The 17,978-nt window shown below is 44.4% G+C and overlaps 1 protein-coding gene across 1 annotated transcript; it reads right to left on the reverse strand.

The window, feature by feature from the left end:
* Positions 1-3,468: 3,468 nt before the first annotated feature.
* Positions 3,469-17,916, reverse strand: PSMA7 (proteasome 20S subunit alpha 7). The gene is made up of 7 exons (XM_089661514.1): positions 17,737-17,916; positions 12,819-12,945; positions 10,027-10,151; positions 8,954-9,076; positions 8,757-8,876; positions 7,365-7,427; positions 3,469-3,632 (listed from the first exon to the last, which is right to left on the reverse strand). Exons 1-7 carry the CDS (start codon positions 17,830-17,832, stop codon positions 3,540-3,542), a joined length of 747 nt encoding a protein of 248 aa, XP_089517640.1. The 5' UTR covers positions 17,833-17,916; the 3' UTR covers positions 3,469-3,539.
* Positions 17,917-17,978: the final 62 nt, after the last annotated feature.

Here is a 17,978-nt window from a genome sequence, read left to right on the forward strand (position 1 = left end):
CACTGAATTCTTGATAGGACCAACAGGTACATTTCTGTGCCTGTAATGTTTTACAGAGACCAATGATAACAGATGTATTGCATTTTTCACACAGTTAAGTGATCCTGTTATTGCTAATCCTTACACAAAAAAACACCCCCACCGAAATGTCTTCTACCTGTCTTTTAAATGTGGGGCTCCCTCCACCAAAAACATGTTTTAGATGGTGGGGAAGGGTTAGAACTGGTGTGCTGTCTTAGTGGGGGGGCGGCCTTTCCCTCACTTCCTGTCCTTGTGACAGTACTATTTCAGTGCTCACCAAGAACAGTATAGGGGGAACATTCAATTGGGGAATAATTATTAAATCTAAGATTGCACCAGACATTTGGGAGTCCTGTTTAGATGATATGGCTAGTGCCGGGGTCTCCAAACAAAGGATGCGGTTGCTTCAAACTAGGAGGGCTGGACTGTGACAAGCAGGAGCAGAATATGGTATTAAGGGGAAGAAATTACCATCATTGGTGTCAGCAGGCGGAGTGGTGCCCCGTCATTGGTGTCAGCGGGAGGAATATGGCCCTGTTGTCGGTGGCAGGAACTATGCCCTACTGTTGAGGACAGCATGGGCAATAACGGCCAGGTATAAGTAGACAAAGGGCCACATCCGGCCTCAAGGCCACAGTTTGGAGACCACCGGGTTAGTGCATGAAATGCTGGGAAATTTTGCAAGGTCAGGTACAAACACCAATTAAACCCCCCCCTCCCCCCTTAAAGTGTTTTTTTTTGCTATTTTCAGAGCATGTCCAGCCAAACTAGTTTCAAATAGTACAAAGGTTAGAACACATTATGAGGTTTTAAATGTTGGTATTCAGGGCTGTTTTTTTGGGGGTTTTTTTTTGTCTGTCCCAGTGATTGGTTTTAGCCCTAAAATGTGTATGTATGAATGTGAGTTAGGGACCTTAGATTGTACTCCCCTTGAGGGTTAGGGACCTTAGATTGTACGCCCCTTGAGGGTTAGGGACCTTAGATTGTACGCCCCTTGAGGGTTAGGGACCTTAGATTGTACGCCCCTTGAGGGTTAGGGACCTTAGATTGCACTCCCCTTGAGGGTTAGGGACCTTAGATTGTACGCCCCTTGAGGGTTAGGGACCTTAGATTGTACTCCCCTTGAGGGTTAGGGACCTTAGATTGTACGCCCCTTGAGGGTTAGGGACCTTAGATTGTACGCCCCTTGAGGGTTAGGGACTTTAGATTGCACGCCCCTTGAGGGTTAGGGACTTTAGATTGCACGCCCCTTGAGGGTTAGGGACCTTAGATTGCACTCCCCTTGAGGGTTAGGGACCTTAGATTGTACGCCCCTTGAGGGTTAGGGACCTTAGATTGTACTCTTCTTCAGGGTTAGGGACTGATGTGAATGTACAATATATATGTAAAGCACTGCGTAAATTGACGGCGCTATATAAGTACCTGAAATAAATAGCTGGTGTTAAAGGTTTTCTGTTGACACCTCTTACAGCACATATGTCAAACACAAGGCCATTTCATGTGGCCCTTGCACCTCTCCTGCAGTTTCCACTACCTTGTTGCAGCAGCGAGGATGGTAGAATTCCTCCTACAGATTCTGTTCAGCTGCAGCACCCCCTGGTCTCGGCATTCAACAGATTCCACACCCTGTACTTTCTGCTCCCAGCAGCACAAGGTAACGGGGGGGGGGGGGGGGGGGGGTGCTCCGGCCATCTAGTTTGACAGCTACAACCGGCCTTTTGAGAGTAACCATAATGCAGCCAGCAATGAGTTTGACACCCCTGGCACTATGGATTGCTGACTCACATTTTGGCTCAGGCTGAGTTTGAAACTACACTTGTTCACACAAAACCTAAAGCCCGCTTGCAGTGGTGTTATAGGGGTGATAGTCACTACACGGTTATCATCCAACATTTACGGCAAGTCTTTTCTACACTACTTGAAGCAGGCCTGGCATGGTACATGAAACCATCAACTATGTCTTCACAAGTAGCTACCATCAGTGCCATAAATCGTCCAATGGATGGTCTTGCACAGTATATTCCCAACCAGATCGTATGAAGTGCGGTACCCTTGCTGTAAGATAGGGGGTTCAAAACACTACCACGCAGGAAGAGGAGCATGATCAGGGGTGGACTGTCAACTCATAGAGGCCCCCGGGCAATAGGGGATCATGGGGCCCCTGTGTCCTTGCCCAAACATGCCTATGAAAAAGGTACCAGGGGCATCTCATGGGGCCCCCTACTGACCCTGGGCCCTTGGGCAGTGCCTGAGCTTCCAAATGGTCAGTCTGCCCCTGAGCACGATCATGTATGTATATGCCACCATCCAAGAAAGTAGATCAACCTAAAATGTTCACATTTTGTATATAGTAAGAAATACATTTTCTTTCTGCTGTCTGTCCCATTTGGTATTTTTTGCCCTGTAGGTAATGGGAAGGAAGATGAAATCTCTTCAAACCTTAGGACAATCTTCATTGTCTCCCTGTCTGCCCCAGTGCCAATCCTCACAAGGACAAATATGGGACACTGAAAGAGGTCCTAATCCCTGCATACTCTACCTTCCCCAAAGAAAAGATTTTGTTTTTAAATTCACCCCAACTGGAAACTATAGAGAATATATTACACGTGAAGATTTGGGTCTGGACACTGGCACATTGGTGGATAGTTTTCCTCTCACATGGAGGTCTACCTCTTCATCTGTAAAGGAAAATCATATGCTCAGATCTCTGAGATCATTTTTAACCCCTCACCTACCAGGCACTTTTACCCCCTTCCTTACCAGGCCAATTTTCAGCTTCCAGCGCTGTGGCACTTTGAATGACAATTGCACGGTCATGCAACATTGTACCCATATGAAATTTTTATAATTTTTTCACACAAATAGAGCTTTCTTTTGGTGGTATTTAATCGCCACTTGGGTTATTTTTTTGCACTATAAAAAAAAAAAAGTTTTTGTTTCTATTATCCAATTTTGCAAACAGGTAATTTTTCTCCTTCACTGATGTGTGTTAATGAGGTTGCACTGATGGGCATTGATGAGGAAGCACTGATATACAGCAATGAAGGGCACTGATAGGCAGCCCTGATTATCAGTGCAGATCTCCTTGGTGACATTTGCCGGTTATTGGCAGTACTCGTCTGTGACAGCGTGAGGAAAGTGCTGCCAATAACCGGCAACTGTATTTACTTTGTGATCAGCTGTGTCATTGGACACAGCTGATCACGAAGTAAAAGTCGTTGCGATTGGCCTTTTACCTAGTCATGTGATCAGCTGTGTCCGCAGGACACATCGATCACTGACAGCGCCAGAACTGGACAACCGCGCTGTAGTCGTCATTCAGCTATAGCGCGGTAGTAAAGTGGTTAAATAATTGCCCTCCTTTGAATCCCTTATATAAAAACATTATCATAGGCTATACTATTGAAACCGCCAATGTTTTCTGCTCCAAAATCTGGAAACGAGTGCTGAGGTTTTAATAAAGAAATTTTATTACAAGACCAATGCTTATAGCAGACTGAATAGAACACAGTGTCACGTTAAGTAGTCTTCTTCTGTTTTTTCTTTTCATTTTCTTCCTTCTCTTTTTCAATCTCTGCCACATACCTCTCAATCTCTTCTGGACTTAGGATCTGTAAGAAGACAGGTTATGGTGAAAAGTGGGGATTTGGGAGAATGAATCCAAAAAATACAGCAGATGCTTATATCAAAGTAAAGTCACATGGGATCTCCAATAATTGGGAACATGTTTGCCTACAAAGGGGAGAGGCATCTGATACAACCTTGTCACCTGTATCCACATTTTCTGTACCTAAACCTGTCAGAGAAACATCATGATAATTATTGCCAATTCAAAAACCCTAATTACTGACAAACCAGGTGAGATACATATGTTAGCAAGTGCAGCGCTGAAATTACTAATGAATAAAGTGGAACAGTAAAGTGCATCACATAAAAAATATATCAGTAACAAGAAAACAATAGAACTATATAGTGCATCATAAACTATATGTGCCAAAACGGACTAATAAAGTACATCATATGAGAGTGCAGCAAATCTTCAGTAAATCAAATGATAAAATGGAACAGTAAATGCATCAAAAAAACTGTATAGATAAGGCGGAACAGCAAGGTGCATCATATAAAAGGGTGGAGCCTGTTGCTGATGTGACGCCGCCGAACGATGGAGCGGCAGCCATTTTGGTATTTCTCCTTTACATTTTACTATTGTCTCCACGTGGATGCTTTTATATTTAAATACATGCAATAAATGCTACCCTGAAGAGACATCTTTTATGTCCTTTTCCATCTTTATAAAGTTCCATTACCTTGTTGCGCAGGACTTTTGACAGTTCTTTTCTGATCCCCATGGCTCAGTATCTAGCCTAGTCAGTGCTTCCACGTAAGAGCTAACAAACTCATTGACTATTTATACACTGACACTAATTGCAATTTAAAAAGCCACAGATGGCATATTCAAGGCTTTGGACATGTCCTTTTCCATCTTGCCTTGTTACTCAGGACTTTTGACAGTTCTTTTCTGATCCCCATGGCTCAGTATTTAGCCTAGTCAGTGCTTCCACGTAAGAGCTAACAAACTCATTGACTATTTATACACTGACACTAATTGCAATGTAAAAAGCCACAGATGTGGGACATTAACCTCTAATTGGCATTGTAACCCGTGTGTGTCACCTTGTGTGTCTGTCCAAACATTCCAGGGGGCGGAGACTTCTGATCATGGCCATTCGGGTGATTTCTGTTATCATTAGGATTTAAAAAGGAGCCAAACAACTATTTGATAATAAATGGCTTCATATGATCCTCATCCTTCAATAAAAGATATCTTTTTTTTGGCATGATCAGCCATATTTTCAATACCAATGCCAACATTTCACAATTTCTGCCAGGGTATGCAAACTTTTGAGCACAACTGTAAGTGTTGGAAGCCAAAGAGACTAGCGAAGGCTGCAGCACTGGAACAGAGAGGTGGTAGAAGAAGACACAGGCTGCTTAAAGTTTAACTGAAGGCAAAACTTATTTTTGGATAGAGTGGAGAGGGATTAGAACCCCTGTCAGTTTTAATTGCTGTCTGTGCGATCATCAAGGAGATTGACCCTCTCTATTTGTCCTGTGTACCATTATCATTGAAAGTAAAAGAAAATCTCAAATTTGGGTTGTCCCCAGAAAAGGAATAATGGGGAAATCTTCCAATGGGGACACTACTTCTGGTGACCTGGGGGGTCCCCAAGGAATTCCCTTAATTTGCAAGGATTTCCTTTCACTTCCTGTTTGGCTATGGGACAGGAAGTGAAGGGAAATCTCCCCAATGGGACACAGATGGCAAAAAAAAATCTGATAGGGGTTATAATCCTCCCTTGTGCTATCCAAAATGGGAAAAAAAATAGTTTTGCCTATAGTTCTACTTTAAGAGGTGAGCATACTATCTTTTCTACTGAAAATAGTTCTTGGCAGCAGAGAACAGTCGCTTTACGCTAAATGGTAGAAAAAGCAGCTTCTCATGACAAGATTATGTAAAAAAAAAAATACTTTAAAGCGGAGTTCCACCCATTTTTTAAAGTTCCTCTGATTACATGGTTCGTGTGTTGTTCAGCACGATTTGGATAAAAAAAATATGTTTTTTTTCTTAATGTAACTACCTTAAAATAGTATTTTAGGACTGCATTTACGGTCCCGGCCGCCTAGGCGAAGACGTGTTAAGGAGATTTGCAACGTCTCCTCGGATGTCTTTTCCTGTATCCCAGGAGTCCTTTGGGTTCCTAGTGACTGAATATCACATTACTTCCAAACCAGAAGTGACGCGAATGCGCAGAGTTTGGCGCCATTTTACCGGAGTCCAGTGTGGGAAGGAAGTGTAAGATCCGTGCTGTTCTAATTATTGTTTCAGGGCTTGCTCTGTTTCCAGACTTCACTTGCCTTCCCCCTGGTGTGATTTGATGGACAGGTTGCCATAAGGGGGTGGGAACTTCCGATTCCCCGCCATTGTTATGGCAAACTGTTCTATACAAGTAGCACTGAGCAGTGTCAGTATTGCGCAAGCACGAGATCGAGTGGTGCATGCTGGGATAACCAGCAGCACCAACTCCAGGAAAAAAAGCCTTGCGGGCTTCAGATGCCCACAGCCATCATGGCGCCTGCCTGCTTCCGAGATCAAGCTAAAGATTTACATATTTAAAATGAATTAGAAGGCTATAAGTTATAACTTTATCCAATTGTTAATGTTCTCGAAAAGGCAATCCGGGGTCAACTTTTAAAAAAAATTTCTTCTGGGAACTGGAACTCCGCTTTAACCTCTTGCCGTCCGCCTGCTGTTTATAAACGGCAGGACGGTGGCAGTCCAGGGGCGGGTTGCTGTTCATAAATGGCACCCGCCTTTTCTAGCTGTGCACGCTCCTTGGGAGCGCGCAGCACCACGAACCGGTGCTCGCTGTGTCCTCCGGACACAGTGAGACACCGATCGTCGGACAGGACCTCTGTACGAGGTCCCGATCATGTGATAACTGATAGGCTAATCAGTGATCACATGCAAAGTAGTAAGCAAGATGTCACTTGTGACATCATTGCTTACTACGTGTGAAATCTGTCACAACAGCCTTGTACCATGTGACAAGGTGTGACCAATCACAGCTCACTCAGTATTTCTCAATGGCTGCAAGAATGCAGACAGAGAGAAAGAGAAATGATTGCTTTTACATCCTATATGGGTGTAAAAGCAATCACTGTAAAAAAAAAAAAAAAAAAATCTTCATCACCCCCACAAGTAGTACAGTGTCACCATGGTGACACTGTACTGCTAGGGTGACAGTATGTAAAAAAAAAATAATATAAAAAAATATAAAAAAAAAAGTTTAAAAATTATAATTTTTGGTTATAAACTAATTTGGCTTATTTTTTTTTTTTACTAAAACTATAACGGAATAAATTTTGGTCAAGATTTATGATGAAAGATTATTTATTTGCAAAATGTTATAAGAAAAACACTTTTTTTTTAAATTTTTGGACATTTTCATTTACATAGCAAAAAAAAAAAAAATCCCAGCGGTGAATAAATACCACCAAAATAAAGCTTTATCTGTCTCAAAAAAATGGTAAAAAATTCATATGGGTACAGTATTGCATGACCGCGCAATTGTCATTCAAAGTGTGATAGCGCTGAAAGCTGAAAATTGCCCTGGACAGGAAGGGGTAAAAGTGTCCGGACAGGAAGTGGTTAAGACAAACGTTCACTGAAGCTAGGGGTCCACATTGCAAGTTAGAAGATTCTGCAGTTTTTTGCCTCAGTTGTAATTTATGAAATCACAGAGCATTCAATAGTAAAATCTGTTTTTCCAAATTCCACTTACCTTTAATGGCTGGTCTCGCCTCATAACCGCTAGTTCAATGTTTTTGCCTCCAGACTGAACAACCTGTGGGAGAAAAATGACAGTTATACACAAAGAAAATTGCTAAGCATCATATCCTCATTGTCAACGACCAATACAAGGTATTATTTCCTAGGGGAAGCACATATAGGAAGGTTCATTCTATAGAAAGCATTTCTGTCTCTGTCTTCTCAATGCCACCGCAGATATTTTTGTTGACTTCTCTCCTAAAGACTACAGGGCAGTATGTTATCTGCATATACGGTAAGTGAAGATAACCCAAACCGGTTCTAGGATACCACTTCAGCCATCCATAGATATCAGTAATCAGATTTAATTAATGATCGATATTAGTTCACCTAAGAAACATCGTTCATAGAAAGCATCACCAGAAAAATCAATATGGAGACTTGGGATCCTCTGAACTTATCCATCAATTTTTTCTTGCAAAATTAAAACAATTGTCGGCATCATTCAGTGCCAAAAGAAAGTAACGGCCAAATGAATGTGCTACAAGTGAGGTGTCACCAACTATTTACACGGACAGTTTTCTTTGACAGAAGCAAACCTGCACTTTTGGGCTATGTTTACATTGTGTTGCTTGGGCAACATTCTGCTGTCAATGGGGCACATGGGAAAGCATTCAGCAGCCATGGCCAAGTGTCCTGGGCACTGTCCTCACCAATATGTGGCTCAGTGCATTTGCATGTGTTGTTTTGGGGGGTGCTTGGCAAGGCTAATATTTGATTGCCAATTGTTTAATTTTTGTTATACCAGAGGCATCCCTAGGGTTGGTGTCACCTGGTGCGGTAACACTTGGTGACACCCCCTCTGACAAACCCTGCAGAATGGATCGGATCTGCGAATTGAGCATAATGGATCAGACTCCGATCTATTATGCTCAATCCGCAGATCCGATCCATCCTGCGGGGATCGTCAGCTTTCTTTACAACTTACCTTTTCTTGGAGCGGGTCCGAGACAACTGAACATGTCCCGGTTTCAGGCACAATCAATCAATGATAGCAGTAGTTCTATCATTGATTGATTGTGCCTGAAACCGGGAGATGCGCAGTTGCTTCAGGGGGACATCTACATGGGAGACACATCTTGCCGATACACTGGTGTCACCCCACAGGATCGTCCGCATGCAACCTATACGGCGTGACACCGGACCCGCTCCAAGAAAAGGTAAGTTGTAAAGAAAGCCGGCTTGCTTTACAACTTACCTTTTTGTGGAGCGGGTCTGGTGTCACCCCGTGCGGTTGGCGTCACGGGACGCCAATGTGTTATACTACAAGTAAAATCCTAATAAAAAAAACTTGACCGGCTAATAATGTAGAACTGGAAATAAGTAATAAGAAATAAGAACTCACTTCCAGAAGTGCCTTAATGACCAGTTTAATGGTCAGATCATCTGTCTCGATAGCTTCATCCGTGTAGTGTTTCTCCAGGAACTCCCGTACAGACTTGGCCCCTCTGCCGATAGCATTGGCCTGTATGATGACAATAGATTACGCTTTAATGAACCTGCACAGGGCACCAAATGCCAAGGGATTGGAGACAGACTTACTTTCCATGCATGGTAAGTGCCTGAAGGATCTGTCTGGTAGAGACGAGGGGTGCCGTCAAAATCAAAGCCAACAATGAGAGCGGATATACCAAAAGGTCGGCGACCATTGCTCTGAGTGTAGCGCTGGGGGGATACAAAGTTAGGGTTACAGCATATCATCATGCAAACCAACTAGGCTGAAGAATTTGCAGAGGTGAAGCCCTGCAAACCTGTAAAGTAAATAAAAAACACATTATACAAAACAAAGATTGCTGGAAATGTAAGCTTTTCAGTATAAAATTCCAGGTGGGCAATCACTGGATTGGAATCGTCCGTATCTTTATTGGGAGGCCTGTTGCTGGATTCTATGCCGAAGAGAGCAGCGATATATAGGACATTTACTGTATATCATGAAACTAAAAGTGGTAGTAAACTGCCAAAAAAATAATTTGTAGAAAAACGTCTTCTGCAAAATAATAGCACATTATGAAAGACTTGCCTTAGAACGAAGCCCTTCAGCGGCACGCGGTCAGTGCTGACAGGGCTCCTATCTTCACCCGGTCCTCCTTCCAGATTCGTGGGCTTCAGCTGTTTGGCCGAGCTGCGATGGCGTCACTCATGCGCATGCACGCAGGAGTCACGGCCGCGGCGAGGCTCTCTCAATGGACGGCACACTGTCCATCGAGAGCGCAGTGCACTTGCGCCGGTGATGTCACAGACTGCTAATACGATGCACATTTAGGAGATATTTACTGTACCTACAGGTAAGGTAGGTACTAGTAAACAAGGTAGGCTTTACTACCACTTACAGGACCGCTATACTTAACAATTCATGTAGGGCTGATACCGCTGACAATGCCACTTGCCTGGCCTGTGCAGCCAGTTCTGGTTTCTCCTACAAAGCAGGTGCACACGGCCCTCTCTCTCATATTAGGTCATCATATGGAATGCTGGACAAAGAAAGCAAAGCCAAAATATTTACAAAATGGGCAGCTTTAGCCCCGGCCAGCTCACGGGATTCTCATGAATATTACAAAATGGTCATCTGCAGTTCTATTTGGTCACTACAAAAGCAGCGGTTTAGATCTTCTCACCTGTTTCAGACTGGCAATGTATCGTGTGATGTACTCCACGGTCACGGGGTCTTCTACTGTCAGTCTGTGGCTCTGACACTCCACCCGTGCCCGATTTATAACTATTCGTGCATCGGCTGTGAGACCTACAAAGGAAATGACGCGTTTACTAGTTTTCTATAAACTTCCATTCGGTTGGTTGCTAGAAAAAGACTGAAAGTGTACCTCAACCCAAAAACAAAACTGTATCACTCCTTATCTATGGTGGCTGTGTTAGCTTTCTTTTTTGCTTTCTTTTCACCTGGTGGTCCTGTCAGTAACACACCTCTTGTCCTAAGGTGACAATGCTTACTCAATGAATGGTCACCCTAGGACAGGAAGTGTTGTAGGACTACAGAACATCTCCCCCTTTCCATCTCTATAACAAAAGGAGGGAGGTGTTCAGTAACTAATGGAGATCAGCATTGTCACCCTAGAAGAGGTAGTGTTGTAGAACTACATAACATCGCCCCCTTTCCATCTATATAACAAAGTTCTGTAACTATTGGGGAGCAGCATTCATGTTCTGTAACTATTGGGGAGCAGCACAGTCACCCTAGAAGAGGTAGTGTTGTAGAACTACATAACATCTCCCCCTTTCCATCTATATAACAAAGTTCTGTAACTATTGGGGAGCAGCACAGTCACCCTAAAAGATGAAGTGTTATAGAGATGGAAGGGGGGAGATGTTTTGTAATCCTACAACACTTCATCTTTTAGGGTGACTGTGCTGCTCCCCAAAAGTTACAGAACTTTGTTATATAGATGGAAAGGGGGCGATGCTATGTAGTTCTACAACACTACCTCTTCTAGGGTGACAATGCTGCTCCCCATTAGTTACAGAACACCTTCCCCCTTTGTTGTAGAGATAGAAGGGGGGAGATGTTTTGTAACCCTACAACAAAGGGGGAAGGTGTTTTGTATCTAATAGGGAGAAGCATTGTCACCCTAGAAGAGGTAGTGTTGTAGAACTACATAACATCGCCCCCTTTCCATCTATATAATAAAGTTCTGTAACTATTGGGGAGCAGCATTCATGTTCTGTAACTATTGGGGAGCAGCATTGTCACCCTAGAAGAGGTAGTGTTGTAGAACTACATAACATCGCCCCCTTTTCATTTATATAACAAAGTTCTGTAACTATTGGGGAGCAGCATTCATGTTCTGTAACTATTGGGGAGCAGCACAGTCACCCTAGAAGAGGTAGTGTTGTAGAACTACATAACATCTCCCCCTTTCCATCTATATAACAAAGTTCTGTAACTATTGGGGAGCAGCACAGTCACCCTAAAAGATGAAGTGTTATAGAGATGGAAGGGGGGAGATGTTTTGTAATCCTACAACACTTCATCTTTTAGGGTGACTGTGCTGCTCCCCAAAAGTTACAGAACTTTGTTATATAGATGGAAAGGGGGCGATGCTATGTAGTTCTACAACACTACCTCTTCTAGGGTGACAATGCTGCTCCCCAATAGTTACAGAACATGAATGCTGCTCCCTATTAGTTACAGAACTTTATTATATAGATGGAAAGGGGGCGATTTTATGTAGTTCTACAACACTACCTCTTCTAGGGTGACAATGCTGCTCCCCATTAGTTACAGAACACCTTCCCCCTTTGTTGTAGAGATAGAAGGGGGGAGATGTTTTGTAACCCTACAACAAAGGGGGAAGGTGTTTTGTATCTAATAGGGAGAAGCATTGTCACCCTAGAAGAGGTAGTGTTGTAGAACTACATAACATCGCCCCCTTTCCATCTATATAATAAAGTTCTGTAACTATTGGGGAGCAGCATTCATGTTCTGTAACTATTGGGGAGCAACATTGTCACCCTAGAAGAGGTAGTGTTGTAGAACTACATAACATCGCCCCCTTTTCATTTATATAACAAAGTTCTGTAACTATTGGGGAGCAGCATTCATGTTCCGTAACTAATGGGGATCAGCACAGTCACCCTAAAAGATGAAGTGTTGAAGGATTACAAAACATCTCCCCCCTTCTATCTTTATAACAAAGGGGGAAGGTGTTCTGTAACTAATGGGGAGCAGCACTGTCACCCTAGAAGAGGAAGTCTTGTAAAACTACAGAACATCTCCCCCTTTCCATCTCTATAAGTTTTGTAACTAATGGGGAGCAGCACAGTCACCCTAGAAGAGGAAGTCTTGTAAAACTACAGAACATCTCCCCCTTTCCATCTCTACAAGTTTTGTAACTAATGGGGAGCAGCATTGTCACCATAGAACAGGACGTGTTGCCGGACTACAGAACATCTCCCCCTTGCCATAACAGAGCGGAAATGTGCTGTAGTACACACTCAAACCTGGAAACAATGCAAATCAATAGGATTGCAGCAGAGAACACAGGAAGTCATCATCTCACAAGGCTTCTGGCAGGATTAACAGATACTTTTTGCACTCATTGAATATATAGTAAAACATTTTCAATGATATATTTAACAGACCAAAAGGGAACAAATAAGAGAAAATCATCTTCTGAATTTACAGAACGTTTAATCGGTAAGCTCCAGGGGTAAGAGCAGGACATGGTATAAAGTGGTATAGGTTGCTACTTGGTAGTAAGGATGTATTAGATTTGTGTTCATTACCAGAAACCAATCACAATCCTCCTTTCAGCTTCTAATTTGTGGTAAGGACATGAATGAAATGAGCTTATTGGTTTACATTTACAGTTTTATTCCACACATGCACCTCCCTCCCTCCCTCCCTACATACCAGTTACATCAGCTAAGCAATTGTTATACTCTATGTTCATACCAGCAAAGGCCATGAAGACATTGTCATCCAGAGCGCAGATTTTACGCACTGTCCTCTCATCCTGAAGTTTGGCCACAGATTTCTTCTCCACTCCGAGCACCACAATCTCCTTTCCTCGTACCCCGACCTGCAGCACAGAACACAACATCAGACACCAATCCTAGCAGAACTCGTGCTGTGCCTACAAACTACAGTACCAGACTTGTCCTGAAGGTTGGGAAGTACCAGAAAATGTAGAATGTGACGTCATCCTCCCAACTCTCTACCTCAGCCATTCAGAGGAAGCCTTGCATTCATTGATAAAAATACAAGGCCTCCTGCTCATAGCCAAGCAGTGTTCAGACAAACTTGATGAAGTCCCAGCAGCAGAGGGTAAGTCCCCATGCTGCTACCAAAACGCATGCTTCATACATTATTCAGCCCTGACAGCAATTAGTGAAAGGAATTGTTCATTTGGGCCAGCTTGGAAGTGAAGGGAAAGTAAAGCTGGGCTTTAAATCTCACGCCCCTGAACTCCTACAGCCCTTGGGGATATACCCTCCCCAGGAGGACATTCCCCCTTCCTTTCCTTTTCCAATGACAGTAGTCAGTAGTAGAGAGTGAGGCATCTACTGTCTGCTCATTTTGAAGTGTGACCACAGACTCCAAGTACCACAATTTTCCAGACGTATTTAACAGGACAGGAAATTAGGAAAAATATCCCCAACAGGAACCTCCTGTCCTGGTGACACTCAAAGCTGTGAGCAGCTTCTCCACCCTGAAGTGCATGCTACTTTCCATGGAGACTCCACTGAGGAACCAAAGATGTTGTCCCTTTAACCATAGATGGTGTCCCTTTAACCAGAGATGGTGTCCCTTTAACCAGAGATGGTGTCCCTTTGACCAGAGATGGTGTCTCTTTGACCAGAGATGGTGTCCCTTTAACCATAGATGGTGTCCCTTTAACCATAGATGGTGTCTCTTTGACCATAGATGGTGTCTCTTTGACCATAGAGGTTGTCCCTTTGACCACAGATGGTGTCCCTTTGACCATAGATGTTGTCCCTTTGACCATAGATGTTGTCCCTTTGACCATAGATGTTGTCTCTGTGGCGACACAGGAAGCTGCACCTTGGTACTGACTGAAAAAACCTGTCATATGTTGGCAGAGGAGTCCACATCTGAACAAAGTGCTGGTAATGGTGTGTTGTGTTGGTAGGGATCATAGGTAACTGAAGAAGATGATCCAGTTAGTAACCTTAATGAAGCAATATTTGATAAATTACTATTGCCCATATTGGTCGGATTTTCCTTTTCTGATCCATGGTCCCCACCATTGCCATCACCATGTTCATGTACAGGCGTCTCTGCAAGCATACGTTTTTTTTTTTTTTCAATTAATACCAAGTTGCCTTTATCATCTTGGTGATCTTCAAGCAGGCCAAGGATTGGCATCAAGCATACATGTAACTTTCATCCTCTTCTGTATGGGGACAGCTATATTCTCCACCATTGCAGTTACTAGTTTGTGGATATCATTATCTTTTAGGCTTTTGCAACAACAGATGTCAGTCATGTCACTTCCTTCTTCACACATCTTGTCTTAACACAATACGATAACACTAAGGCAGCCTTTTCACCATAGAGGAACCCTTGAAATAATTTTCAGGTCTCAGGGAACCCTACTAAAACCACTTCAACAGCGCTCAGCGGGAAAATGTCCCTTACATTGGTGACCAGCGGGAAAATGTAACTTCCATTGGTGACCAGTGGGAAGAATTACCCCTACATTGGAGGTCATTGGGAAAACATCCCTTACAATGGTGACCACTGGAAAGAATGCCCCTTATATTGGTGGACAGTGAGGAGAATGTCCCTTACACAATGGTGATTAGTGAGAAAAATGCCACTTACATTGGTGACCAGTGGGAAGAATGTCCCTTACATTGGGGACCAGTGGGAAGAATGCCACTTACATTGGGGACCAGTGGGAAGAATGCCACTTACATTGGGGACCAGTGGGAAGAATGCCACTTACATTGGGGACCAGTGGGAAGAATGCCACTTACATTGGGGACCAGTGGGAAGAATGCCACTTACATTGGGGACCAGTGGGAAGAATGCCACTTACATTGGGGACCAGTGGGAAGAATGCCACTTACATTGGGGACCAGTGGGAAGAATGCCACTTACATTGGGGACCAGTGGGAAGAATGCCACTTACATTGGGGACCAGTGGGAAGAATGCCACTTACATTGGGGACCAGTGGGAAGAATGCCACTTATATTGGGGACCAGTGGGAAGAATGCCACTTATATTGGGGACCAGTGGGAAGAATGCCACTTATATTGGGGACCAGTGGGAAGAATGCCACTTATATTGGGGACCAGTGGGAAGAATGCCACTTATATTGGGGACCAGTGGGAAGAATGCCACTTATATTGGGGACCAGTTGGAAGAATGCCATTTATATTGGGGACCAGTGGGGAAATGTCCCTTACATTGGTGACCAGCAAGAAGAAATACCCCTACATTGGAGGTCATTGGGAAAGCGTCCCTTATAATGGTGACCAGTGGAAAGAATGCCCCTTATATTGGTGGACAGTGAGAAGAATATCCCTTACATTGGTGGTCAGTGGGAAGAATGTCCCTTACATTGGAGGTCAGTGGAAAGAATGCCCCTTATATTGGTGACCAGTGAGAGGAATGTCCCTTACATTGGTGATCAGTGGGAAGAATGTCCCTTACATTGGAGGTCAGTGGGAAGAATGTCCCTTACATTGGTGATCAGTGGGAAGAATGTCCCTTACATTGGAGGTCAGTGGGAAGAATGTCCCTTACATTGGAGGTCAGTGGGAAGAATGTCCCTTACATTGGAGGTCAGTGGGAAGAATGTCCCTTACATTGGAGGTCAGTGGGAAGAATGTCCCTTACATTGGAGGTCAGTGGGAAGAATGTCTCTTACATTGGGGGTCAGTGGGAAGAATTCCCCTTACATTGGTGGTCAGTGGGAAGAATGCTCCTTACATTGGGGGTCAGTGGGAAGAATGTCTCTTACATTGGGGGTCAGTGGGAAGAATGTCTCTTACATTGGGGGTCAGTGGGAAGAATGTCCCTTACATTGGTGGTCAGTGGGAAGAATGTCCCTTACATTGGTGGTCAGTGGGAAGAATGTCCCTTACATTGGTGGTCAGTGGGAAGAATGTCCCTTACATTGGTGGTCAGTGGGAAGAATGTCCCTTACATTGGGGGTCAGCGGGAAGAATGTCCCTTACATTGGGGGTCAGCGGGAAGAATGTCCCTTACATTGGGGGTCAGTGGGAAGAATATCCCTTACATTGGTGGTCAGTGGGAAGAATGTCCCTTACATTGGAGGTCAGTGAAACGTTCCTTACATTGGTGGTCAGTGAGAGGAATGTCCCTTACATTGGGGGTCAATGGGAAGAATGTCCCTTACATTGGTGATCAGTGAGAAGAATGTCCCTTACATTGGGGGTCAATGGGAAGAATGTCCCTTACATTGGGGGTCAGTGGGAAGAATGTCCCTTACATTGGTGATCAGTGGGAAGAATGTCCCTTACATTGGTGGTCAGTGGGAAGAATGTCCCTTACATTGGAGGTCAGTGGGAAGAATGTCCCTTACATTGGTGGTCAGTGGGAAGAATGTCCCTTACATTGGAGGTCAGTGGGAAGAATGTCCCTTACATTGGAGGTCAGTGGGAAGAATGTCCCTTACATTGGAGGTCAGTGGGAAGAATGTCCCTTACATTGGTGATCAGTGGGAAGAATGTCCCTTACATTGGAGGTCAGTGGGAAGAATGTCCCTTACATTGGTGGTCAGTGGGAAGAATGTCCCTTACATTGGCGGTCAGTGGGAAGAATGTCCCTTACATTGGGGGTCAGTGGGAAGAATGTCCCTTACATTGGCGGTCAGTGGGAAGAATGTCCCTTACATTGGAGGTTAGCGGGAAGAATGTCCCTTACATTGGTGATCAGTGGGAAGAATGTCCCTTACATTGGCGGTCAGTGGGAAGAATGTCCCTTACATTGGGGGTCAGTGGGAAGAATGTCCCTTACATTGGCGGTCAGTGGGACGAACACTTGAAGGTTCCATAGAACTCTGGATTGAGAATGGCTGCTCTACAGGAAGCTGAATGACCTGGCAATACAGCTCGGCAGGATGTGTGAGAATCACAAGAGTAGCCACATTTACACCATGAAAGCTGTCCTTCAAAACTGGGTAGATGGTCCTGAGGACCACATCTACACACAGCAATGGTGTCACCTGAAATTAATATAACGTGCTGTCAGCTATGTCCTGTACCCGGAGATCTGGTGGGTTGCTAAGGTCAACAATTTCACTTCTCACCCAAAACCTTGGAGCTGTTGCCCATAGCAACCATATGCCATGTTTTCTGAGATCCAATTGGCTGCTAAGGGCAACAATTTCACCTCTCCCTTATCAGGCCAAGAGCCCCGACTATGTTCCCTATAGCAACCAGATGCCCTGAATTCCCTTCTCTGTTTCCAGATGCTAAGGACAACCGTTTCACTTCCCACCCATCAAGCTCAGAGGCCTGAAGCAGTTGCCCATAGCAACTGGATGCCCTGAATCTTGAGGTTTTAATTGGTTGCTAGGGGCACAAGCTTCTCTTCCCATACATCAGACCCAGCAACCTGGAGTGGTTGCCCACAACAACCAGATGGCCTTTGTACTGAGCTCTAATTGGTTGCTAAGAGCAAGTTTCACTTCTCAGGCCCAGAGACCTGGAACTGTTGCCCATAGCAACCATTTGACCTCTATCATGAGAGCTCAACTCTGATTGGATGCTAAGGGCCCCATGTGTCTTCCCTCGTCCCTGAGAAGCCCCCATTTTCCCCATGTGGGAGGGTATGTCGCCCTCCTTCCCTCCACAGAGAAGACTGAGCCCTCCTTACCGCCGTGGAGCCTTTCTTCACGGCCTCCTGGGCGTATTCCACCTGGAAGAGATGTCCGTCCGGGGAGAAGACGGTAATAGCTCGGTCGTAGCTCATTGTCACAGCGAACTCAGCCTGCTCACCAAACCGAAAGCTGCTCCTGAAAACAGCTCACTCATCCGCCTCCTATCCACAAATCCGACTTACGCCTCCAGCGCAGCGTAGTGCCTTGCCTGTACGCAGCGCTACGCTACGCAAACGGC

Source organism: Staurois parvus, unplaced genomic scaffold (genome assembly GCF_062004578.1).
Source record: "Staurois parvus isolate SC_StPar_1 unplaced genomic scaffold, SC_StPar_1.0 ptg001349l, whole genome shotgun sequence".
Lineage (NCBI taxonomy): Eukaryota > Metazoa > Chordata > Amphibia > Anura > Ranidae > Staurois > Staurois parvus.

Bases quoted from the DNA above. Each gene is read 5' to 3' on its own strand.
- PSMA7 (XM_089661514.1), bottom strand. From the start codon at position 17,832: ATGAGCTACGACCGAGCTATTACCGTCTTCTCCCCGGACGGACATCTC. The intron at 10,152-12,818 runs GTATGAACATAG...TTTCCTTTGTAG, and splicing joins TGTCTTCATGGCCTTTGCTG to GTCTCACAGCCGATGCACGA. The intron at 8,877-8,953 runs GTAAGTCTGTCT...GTCATCATACAG, and splicing joins GCACTTACCATGCATGGAAA to GCCAATGCTATCGGCAGAGG.